The sequence below is a fragment of the Falco naumanni genome, chromosome 1 (assembly GCF_017639655.2).
Source record: "Falco naumanni isolate bFalNau1 chromosome 1, bFalNau1.pat, whole genome shotgun sequence".
Classification (NCBI taxonomy): Eukaryota; Metazoa; Chordata; class Aves; order Falconiformes; family Falconidae; genus Falco; species Falco naumanni.
The window spans coordinates 125892446-125902993 of NC_054054.1; the positions used below are offsets into that span (position 1 = coordinate 125892446).

Genomic DNA, 10548 nt, shown 5'->3' on the forward strand with positions numbered 1-10548 from the left:
CCAGCTCCCCCCCCCCCCCCCCCCCCCCCCCCCCCGCCGATGGGACGAAGGTGCTGGCGGCTGCGGTCCCCTTCCCCACGGCACAGCCCTGAGCCAGCGGGCACTGGGCACTCACTGGGGTGTTGCCCAGACATCCTTTTTTCTAACTATTAATTAGTCATTGCATTGCTCACTTGAAACATAAATAGCTCTAGCATGACAGCAAAAATGAGTTTTTCCTTGGAAAAAACCTTTTCCAAAGCTTTTGCTTTCCAGACACCCCTGTTTGCAGATGGGGGATGGGAATAACTCGCAGTCTGGCAATCCCCCCCAGCCATCCACAACAGCCCTGAATTTCCAGGGCAGAGAAGCAAACTCTGGTCATTGCACTTATTTGCACACTTGTGGCTCTCCCAGCCAGAGGGGCTTTTCCAGCCAATGCCATGAAGCTGGGCCAGCGATTCCAGCGGCAAAGCCAGCGCCACTGCCCAGCCTGACGTGAAGCGGACGGGGAGAAGCCAAGCGAGCGAGACTCCACCACTGCCCCAGGTGAAGCGCTCCAGCAGCTCACTGCTCCTGCTCGCAGCACATGCCTTGTTTCCACCCTTCACTGCACAGCTCGGCTCCCCACCACTGCCCTCCCAGCCCTTCTTTCCACTATGCAAGTGAGGGAAATGGAGAAAATGGGGAGAGAAGGCGGCGCCCATCACCTTCCTCTCCTTGCACCTCACGCATGCAGGCAGAGGCCGGGTGCTCAGGCACTTCCCGGTGCTCAGCCAGCGGGGAGGGTTCTCCCAACGGCAGAGCTCTGAATTAAACATACCACCCTAATGAGTTGATTTTATTAGTTTGCGAATGCATTGAGAACTCATTATCAAAATAAACATCAATTCACTCCACCGAGCACAGTGCCACACACGCGCACAACCCAGCAGCGCTGCAGCTGAGGCCGCGTGCGGCTCCCACTCCGAGACGCTGCTGGTCCCCTTCACGCCCCAGCCCTGGCACCTACTGCGGGCAAGCTCCAGGGGGGCGCAGGGGCAGTAGGCACCCACCCTGCAAAGCCCCTCGTACCGTAAGGTTTGCTTCTCCGTTTTGGCTGTGGGGCTTCAGGCTGGGCACCCAGCATTGCTGCTTGCTGGCGTCGGGCAGCCTCGAGCTCCTGCCACCCCAGCACGGGCTGTGCCGGGTCCCCTGGGACCCACTCACTGCTGCTGCAGGGCAGGCAGAAATCCCCACCCTGCCCCAGGCTCTCCAGCCCCCTGCAAGCACCCCCAGGAGCCTGCGCAGCACCCAGCACTGGAGCACTGGGGGCTTGGCTGACCCCAAGGCCCTCCAGGGACAGCCAGGGCAGGAGGCATCACCCCAGCCCCGGGAAGCCAGCGCCAAGCCCTTCTTGGCCAGGGCCAGCGCACCGAGGCGTGAAGCAGGGGCACAGCGGGCGCATTGTCCGGCTCGGCAGGACACATTCCCTTTGGAAACAGCAGCTAATCCCATTTCATCCCCCTTCACGGCCATCAGCTGTTTTTCAGGCATTCAGGAGGCGGGTTGCTACAACCAGAGCTATTGTGGCTGCCGCACCCCAGCCCCCTCCATCCATCCATCCATCCATCCATCCTGGCCCCACGATCCAGCAGCATGTCCACACCCAGCTCCCACCCCAGCACCATTCCCAGCCCGACCTTCACGGACTGCCAGGGGATAGGGATGCCAGATCCACGCAGGACTCGCTCCCCTTCACCTTCCCCCAAGCTCTCAGCTTGACCTGTGTGGTCCAGCTCCAGACAAGGAGGAAGAGAAGGGGGGGGGGGGGGGAAGGACTGAGCAGCTCACCATGCTGAGACCCACAGCCTGAGCCCCAGGGACAGTCACCTGCACAGCCCAGAGCTCGATTGCTCCCCATCAGGGAGACACAGGCTCCTGGAAAGGATGAATAAGGAACAAAAATGACCCCATAAAGCCCCAGTTACTGCCCAGCCGCGTCCTGGATTCAGCCTGGTTTCCTCACCTGGCCGCAGAGCGCAGCCAGTGAACCGGGATGTGCTGCACAGGATGGCCCTGCAGGATGGGGGCAGAGGGACAGACTCCAACCAACCTGGTAAATGCACCCCAGTCCTGCAGACACAGAACAGGGGATCATGTAGGTCCCCAGCCCCACTCTCACCCCGGGGAAATGCTCAGGCAATTCACACACCCAGCAGCGGGCACATATACCCTGACCAGTGAAGAGGCTCTAAAACCAGCGTTTCCCTTCATCACATTGTTGTGAGCCATGAACGCAGCCATGCTGCTGAGAGCTGGGGGTCTCTCACCGGCTGGGGTGACCTGCTGGCATCAGGGGACAGCCAGAGTCTCCCCCCATATGCCACATGTCCCTGCTCTCCAGGGGGCACAAGGGACACCCATCCTTGCAACAGGGATAGCAGGGCCCGGCCAGGCACCCCAGCCTCCGCCAGCTTTGCACATGGACCGAGCATCCTGGAAAAACCTCTCCAGAGACGAGCACCCCTGCGAATGAATCCACATCCCACTCCTCGCCCTGGCAGGACCCAAGTATCACTGCCGCACACCCAGGAGGGCTCAAGGTTACAGACGAGGACTTGCAGGTTGTCGTCTCGCCCAGCAGTGCAAAAAGCAATTAGCTATCACAGCTAAAATTAGCTCAGCGGTTTCTTTCTGCTAATGGTCAAACTCATCAAGGTTTCCCTACACTGGGGGCCTCAGCACCTCTGCGTGGGCAGGCAGTGATTGATGAGAGCCGACAGAGCCACTCACGTGTGCAGCAGCGGGACACCAGCTGGCACCGCACCACAGTCCCCTTCCCACCGTACCCGCTGCCACCCCTGCCCAGTGCCTCAGTTTCCCCCCAGCTGCCCGGGGGGGAGGGAGAGCTCCCGGCACGCTCAGGACAGCTGAGCCAGAGCTGCCATGCACTGGGGCGGATGACGAGGACAGGGAGGGGAGGAAGGGTGGCTTCAGCACTGGGGGCCCCAGCATTCCTGGAATCGCCACCGTGCCGTCCCCACTGCCGGCCAGGATGCCCAGCTGTTGGCACACTGCGGCAGCTGGTCCCAGTGCCCAGGGCCTTCCCCAGCCCACGGTGGCTGCTGGCCAGGAGGTGACACTGCTCCACGCGGGGAGGTGACACGCCAGAGCAGGCAGCAGCTGCCAGTCACAGCATCCCAAGGGATGGTCCTACATGAGGCCGAGAGCCCCCGCGCCCCAAGTCTCCATTGCTGGGGGGGAGGTGGGGTGTGGCGACGGGGGGGCACAGCCACCCCATCGGAACGGGGAGACAAAGGGGGCCGGGGACCAGCTGCAGCCCGGGAATGTCCCCTGCCCTCGGCCCCGTTCCCAGGGATCAGGTTACCCAGTTCCCAGGCAACCCGAGCCCGGCACGGCTTTCCAGGCACCGGCATTCCTGCACCCCGCGGGGCTGGGGGCAAGGGGAGGGGGCCGCCGAGGGGGCCGCCGCCTTCCACGGGTGCAGGCTGGTGCAGAAGGTGAAACATCGCTAGGAGCGAGGTGCAGGTTGCACCCCCAAAGTATGGCTCGGAGCAGGGGATGCACCCCCAAAGCATGGCTGGAAGTAGAGGGGTGCACCCCCAAAGCATCACCAGTAGCAGGGGGATGCACCCCCAAAGCATCGCGGGGAGCAGGATGAGAGACACACCCTGACAGCCGGTCCCCAGCCCCATGGACATGGTGCTCAGGGCAGTGCCCATGCAGGCAGCACTGCTGGCGTGCCCATGGCGTGAGGGATGCCATGCAGGGCCGGCAAGGCAGGGAGCTGCTGCCAGCACATTCCTGCCTGCTGGCAGGATGAAGGGTGGCAGGAACGCCCCCCCTGGATCCATCTCCACGGATGGCCCTGGGGAATGCAGAGGGTAAACCCCAAAACAGAGCAGCAGCCACAAGGATGTGGGAGGTCCCCAGCACCATCGCTGCACCTCCAGCAGCTCTGAGTGACCCTGGCCCTGTGCCCTCTCCAGCAGCCCCAAGCAACGCCCCCCCGCACAGGAGGAGAAGCTCCCAGGACACCCCTTTGGCTCCCAGCACCCATCACTCTGAGACATCCTGGCCCCACAGGGATGCTGAACACCCACGGGCGCTTTGGAAGACCAAGGCCTGGTGCCAGGCAGCACCAGCAGAGCATCACAGCCACCGGCCCCTCTGCACCACCCTGTGCACCAGCCCTGGCACAACCCCGGGCACTGCGAGGGCTCAGATCACCCTTCGTTAGCACGATCACATCACCACTGACAGCAGCATATTTATTACTGGCCTGACACTGACCATTTTTCACCCAGTGACACGCGATGTACTAACAATCTTGGGAGGTAACAAGGACTTGGAGGTGATAGCACCCGCTGCTTACCCACCCCAGCTGGGACCCAACACCCCAAGGGTTTTGCTCCCACACAACTCTGCACTCCAGGCTGAGCAGAGCCTTATTCACCCCAGACAACAGCCTCTGCTGCTGCAAAACATCAGTGCACCCCAGCCAGTTTGTGTAGGGCCTACAGTAATGCGTGCTGTGGCTGGAGCTTGTCCCCAGGCACGAACCAGCCACATGAGGGATCAGCTCCAGGCACAGCTGGGGACAAGGGCATAGTTTGTCAAGACCCACGAAAACAAACACAGGGTCACCCCCCATCACACCGCCCTGCCGGCATCCCGTGAGCCAGCCTCCCTACTCCCAGGTTTAATTATCAGCGTTTTCCCAGGTTCACCAGCAATCTGCATCTGCCTGCATCCCTCCTTCCCTCTCTCCTCCAGCTCCCTCATTTGGGCCCACTGAGCGGCAACGCCACCGCAGCCTAATCCCCATCACTAAGGGACAAGCAGCACTCGACACAGCCACCCTGGCCCCTGGCTGGCACCGGGGCAGGGGCCGCTCAGCCACCCCCAGCTACCCCAGCCCACCAATGTGTGCCCAGCCAAGCTGGCAGCTCCAGCCCCGCTGGGCAGCAGAGGTGGGTATGAGCCCACAGCCACCCTCCTTGCTGCTGGCAGCCCTCATCCTCCTGTTCTCCCCCAGGGCGCTGGCTCCCAGCCCGCGGGCGTGGTGGCACACCTCAGTGCTGCTGTGGCTCGGAGCAGTGGCACCCCAAACCTCCGGGGACCAGCCAGGGCACCAAGCACGGTGGTGACACAGGCTGCCTGGGACTGGACCGTATCCCCGTCCCCTTACACTTATCAGGTCATCAAAATTTCATTGCTGTGCGTGGTGGTCACTAATGGCTTCCAAAGCAGCATCAAATTTTAATCTTCCCTTCCCCTCCCCTAAAAGCCACTTTCTTTCCCGAGCTGGAGCTTTGCACAAGGCCACCAGCTAACATGCTGGCTGTGCTCACAGAGACAATGGAGCCAGGGCAGGAGACACCCACGCTTGGCCATCCCTCCCCTGCTGCCGCCATCACCCATCACTCTGTCCAGGCGTGAGCCTGCCACCCGCATCATGTCCCCAGGCAGGAGCAGGGTCTTGCCCCCATCCTACTCAGCCCCACAGGGCTCCATGCACCCAGATGTGCCCAGGCACCACGCGTGGGTGCCAGAAGATGCCGACACTCCCCCACACCAGCCTCTAATAAGCCTCTTTGGTGGAAGCTGCCCATCTCAGGCCCCTGCCCCAAATCCCGTCTGGAACCTTAAGCCTCCCAAATCCCTCCTGGGACTGGCCGCAGCCTCCTCAATCCCATTAGAGGTACTGTGCCAGCGAGGAGGGTCCCAAGCTGTGCCCCCAGCCCTGGGGAGGGTGTGGAAGTGAACCGCATCCCTGGGGGTCACAATCTACAAAAAAGGTAGGGGGGCTGTGACCCCCCAGCCAGCTAGCCCCCCCCCTCCCAGCTCTTGGGGGGGCCTTTATTGTCTTGTTAATCAGCTGAAGGCACCTTTGCTGCAGGCATGGGCTGGCTGGGGCAGGGCTGGCAGCAACGGGCTGCCCGTGCTCCCCCTGACCATGGCACAGCCCCCCCAGCCATGGCACCGGCACTCAGCCCCGGCACAGGTCGCACTGCGACACAGCTCCCGCCTGGGCGGTGCTGACTGATTAGCCTTCCACCCAGCACCGCATTTGGCTCTGGGTAATTAGCGCGAGGCCCCTAATCAATAAGTTATTTTTTGCCGAGGGGTAATTAATAACTACACAGCACAGACGGGCTGTAATTAAACTTCCATCCCCTCTCTCCCCGGCAGCGAGGGGCCTTTGTTTTACCAACAGCAGGTATTAAAGTGTTTCATCCTGCGCCTGGGGAGCCCCCGCGCCCTGGCCAGGGAGGTCTCACGCCGTCCCCTCCTCCTTCCCTTCTCTATTGATCCCATTTTCCTCGGCCGCCTGAATCAATAGCAGCGGCACAAAGCGCTGCCTGCCTCCAGCTCCGCTGCCAGCCCTGCAGGGGTGCCCACGCGGGGCTGCCCTGCCTGCCCCACTGCGCGGGGCTGAGCTGGAGGCCAAACTGGGCACCCTGCCGGCACACCAGCCCCCTCCCCAGCTCCCTCACCCCAGTGCCCAACCCACCCCAATGGGCTGCAGCAGCCCCCACACGCACCGGGCATCGCAGCCAGGGAGGTGACCCTGCCAGCGCGTCCCCAGTGCCATCCGCGGCAGGGGCGATGGGCACGTGCCAGGCTTCGGCAATGCTCCCCCTGCCGTGACTCCGTCTCGGGCAGCCACCGCTGGCGCTCGCCCGTGGCTGCTGCTGCCATGCAGTGCCGGGCCCGGGCACCGAGCAATGTCATACCGCCCGCGAGGACGTGACACACACCGCAGGGAGCCAAAGCCATAAAGCTTGGCTCCTGCACCAAGAGAGGGGGGCAAAGCCCCTTCCCCACCCCTCGCAAGGGCTGAAGCACAACACAGCCCTATGTCTTCCACCCCACGGCAAGACCCCAGAGCCCCACGGACAAATGGAAGATCAGGTCACACCAGGAGCCCGTCCCGCAGGCGGGGAACAAACAGACCACAGGAGACCCGCCAAGCCGGAGACGCCAGCCAGGAGAAGAGAAACTCGGCAAGGGAGTGAATCAATCAAAGAGACCTTCACAGCTCCCCACACAGGGCCTGCCCGGATAATATACTGCCGCTTTAGATGTTATGTTCTGAACTTAATTACTGAGAAATTATAGCAGTGCTGGGGGAGGCTCAGGGGGAGCGGGAGGACAGGAGCACACACTCTGGCTCCACTTGCTGCTGCAAACAAGGGCAAGAAATGTCTCAGGCAAGGACCCCCAGCGCTACACCCCACTGTGCCCCCCATGTTTCATAACCTGGATCTGCTCGGTCCAAGCAGCAGGGACGGAGGTGGCTGTGCTGCAACCCTACCAGCTGGGCACCTCCTCTGCAGCCCCACAGAGAGCCTCACCACTGGGGAGGGGATGGGATCCTGGGCCCCCCCCAGCATCTCTGAACCCCAGTTGCACCTCGAAAGGGCCACAAACTATTTCTACATCCCACTCAGGCAGCGGAGCAGCCAAAACCAGATTGTGCTGTGCCAGAGCTCCTGGGGCAAGGGGCTCGTCCTTCCCCAGCAAAACTGCCTCACCCCAAGGGTGGGCTGGGGGCACAGGGAGCCTTGGGCACCCACAGGGGCTCAGGGCTAAGCAACCCCCCTCCAGCCCCGGCCCCCCACCCGGTCTGACCAGCCAGCTGGAGGTCGATGGGACCAACACCAGGGCAAGAGCTGCTCACAGGGAGCTCCCCAAACTTGCACCCCAGGTCTTGTGGTGTAATGGGGGTCCCCCAGGAGGGGGTGAAATGGTGCCCTCAACCCTGCTGTCTCTAGGGAGACGCTCAACCTCTCGAAAGTGGTCCAGGGCAGTCTCTACCCCGTGCTCAGAGCAACATTCCACCCCCCCAGCCTTGGGGCAAGCTCCAGGGCAGGGGGAAGGAGGCAGAGCACGGCCGGGCTGTTTGCCCCTACCGAGCTCTCCCGGGTGCTGTGCTCGGCACCGGCGGGCTCCGGGGTAGCTTCTCCAGCATCATCGATTCTGTGCCCCCCCACCCTCCCCGGCAGGAGCTCCAGGGCCGCCTCGGTCGCCGCCCCCCCGGCGGGCAGAAAGATTCCCCGGCGCGGGAGGGTGGGGGCTCGGCTGAGGGGAGCAGCGCTGGGACACCCCCACCCACCCCCAACCCTCCGCGGTCCATCTCCAGCATCCGAATTGGAGCTGGAGGGCGTCGTGTCCCGGCCCCCACCCAGCATCCCCTTACCTTGGGCGCCGGCTCCCGGCGGGCCGGGCATGGCGAGCACCGCGAAGCACAGCAGCCCCCAGCTCCGCAGCCGGGCCATGGCTCCGCCGAGACGGGGTGCGGGGGGCCAACTTCCCCGACTTTATAATCCGGGCGGCTGCGGCACCGGTCCCCGCTGCCGGCCGGCCACCGGGGCGTCCTCCGGGCTCCGGCGCAGGGACCCCCGCAGCAGCGCTGCTCAGAGGGAGGTGGAGACGGCGGGGTCAAAGGCTCCTGGTGGGGCTGGGGGGCGTCCGCGGGCAGCTCCCCACCACGTGCAACTTCCCCGGGGACGTGCGGAGCCGGGACCCCCAAATCCGGAGCGGGGCTGACAGCCGGGCTCCTCCCCGGGCGTTGCGCCCCGCGTCAGGGAGGGGGACGGGAAGCGCAGGGCTGCGCGCTGGCCCTGGGGGGGGGGCACCATGGGGGCCGCTCCCGCAGCCGCCCAAAAGTTTGGGGGCCGGGGGCCGGGGGCGGCAGGCGGCCCCTCCCCAGCGCTCAGCTCCTGCCTAGGGACATCACCGGCGCCGGGGCTCTCCCCCCCCCCTTGCCTCCTTGCTGCGCCCCGGCACCCGCGGGGGAACGGAGAAAGTGCGGCGGCGGCGGGCAGCGGCGCGGGGTCCCGCTCGGAGCCACCGGCGGTGCTCGGCGGGCGGGCTGGCGGCGCCGCGCCGTCCCCTCTCGGCGCTCCGGCCGGCTGCCTTGCTCCTCCTGCGCGGCGCGGCGGCAGTGTGAGCCGCGGCGGCGGGGCTCGGCGGAGCCGGGGGCAGCCCGAGCCGGGGAGGCGGGGAGACGGCGCGGCTCCGAGCGCTACCCAGCGGCCGCGGCCGGGCGCGCAGGGTGCCGCGGGGGGAGCGGGCGCGTCCCCCCGGCCGCCCTCGGTTCGTGCGGAGCGGGCGGCGCGTACCGCCGTACCCCCGGCTGTGGGAGCAGCAGCCTCTCCCCTCTGCAGCTTCCCCCTCCCGAGCGCCTGGAACCGCCCCCCACCCCGCGCTGCCCCCAGCCCCTCCGACAGCGCTCAGAGCATCAGCACCCAGCTCCCTGGGAGGGGGCACAGGCGGGCCCCGGAGTAGCTCAAGGGCAGAACTCATTGCCACAGGATTTACCACAGCAAACGTTTCAGGGTGCTCAAAAAATAAAAGCCCTGACCCCAGCGATGAGCCAGCAGCACCTCCCAGATAACATACCACCTCCTCAGGCCTGATCCTGCAGATCCTCAAGCCCAGTCCTCCCAACAGGACCAGGCCCTGAATGCACATCCTTCAAAGATGTCTGTGTGCTATGCTGGTAGAGTGCCTTGCGTTAGGTGGGGGAGAGAAGCTCAGTCACAGCTGCTGCTGAGCATTGCCACCCAAGGACTTACACCATCTGCACAGAAGGAAATACCCACCCTGAATGCTGGATCAGCCTCCTGAGCACACACAGCACCTGTGAGCCAAGGGACCTACAAGGATCAGGTGAAATGAAAGCATGAGCAGATTAGCCTGAAGGCCAGCCCAGCACCACCGGGTCAAACCAGGGCAGGGACGGAGGGAGCACTGTGCCACGAGCGGAGCATCGATACAGCCGTGCACGTTAGTGCCCCAGCACCCGTGTGCATTTCCACTACGTTATACGTGCTCACGTGTAAATCACACACCGTCCTCGGGGGGACAATGCCTGTGTGCACGCTGCGTATGTGGAGAGCTACTGCCAAATTTCCCATCGACCTCTTGAAGAGAGACTGAACAATAACCCGGCACTTGCCCACTCCAGCATTAATCAGCTCCGTGGCTGGCATTCTCAACTGAGAGGACAGGGATCGATGTGCTGTGGGAGGCTGCAGCCCTGGCTCGCCCCTCCAGCAGGGGTTTCCCAGTGTGGGCTGGAAGCAGCCAGGAGAGAAGCTGCCCTGCCAGGGGCGAGCTCAGCCTGCTGTGGTGGGCTTAGACCCTGCTCCCCAGGCACCCCCCCACACGCCGCAGCAGGGAGCAGCCACAATAACGCTCAGCATGCTCCCAAGCCCCTGCAGGATCAGGGCTTTGTTCCATAAAGAACAGGAATTCCTGTCTCCAGGGCCATAAATTCAGTGTCTGCCCCTGACGCCTGCACTGATTTATGGCTATTACAATTAATCTTGCTGAGGTGCAAGCCGTTTATTACCCACTTGCACAGGTACCTGGTTCCCTACAGTCATCCAGGCAGACTGGTTGAGTTTTGATTTCACAGCAATGCTCCCACCAGAGCATGTCCTCCCTCCCAGCCCTGGCAGCACAGCCCTGCCCGCCCCACACCAACTCTCCTCTGCCCAAAACCATCCAAGCCGGAGCAAGCTCCAGCATGCACCACCGCAGCTGTTTCCA

The 10548-nt window shown here is 63.8% G+C and overlaps 1 protein-coding gene across 2 annotated transcripts in view; it reads right to left on the reverse strand.

The window, feature by feature from the left end:
- The window catches only part of SDK2 (sidekick cell adhesion molecule 2), a 50681-nt gene extending 41764 nt beyond the window's left edge, over positions 1-8917 (reverse strand). The window contains exon 1 of one of the 2 annotated variants that reach the window (XM_040582102.1): positions 8189-8917. In XM_040582102.1, the coding sequence (XP_040438036.1) occupies positions 8189-8267 (79 nt within the window). In that variant the 5' untranslated portion in view covers positions 8268-8917. The remainder of the gene's footprint in view (positions 1-8188) is intronic. The other variant, XM_040582103.1, reaches the window with a different exon arrangement.
- Between the last annotated feature and the right edge of the window lie 1631 nt (positions 8918-10548).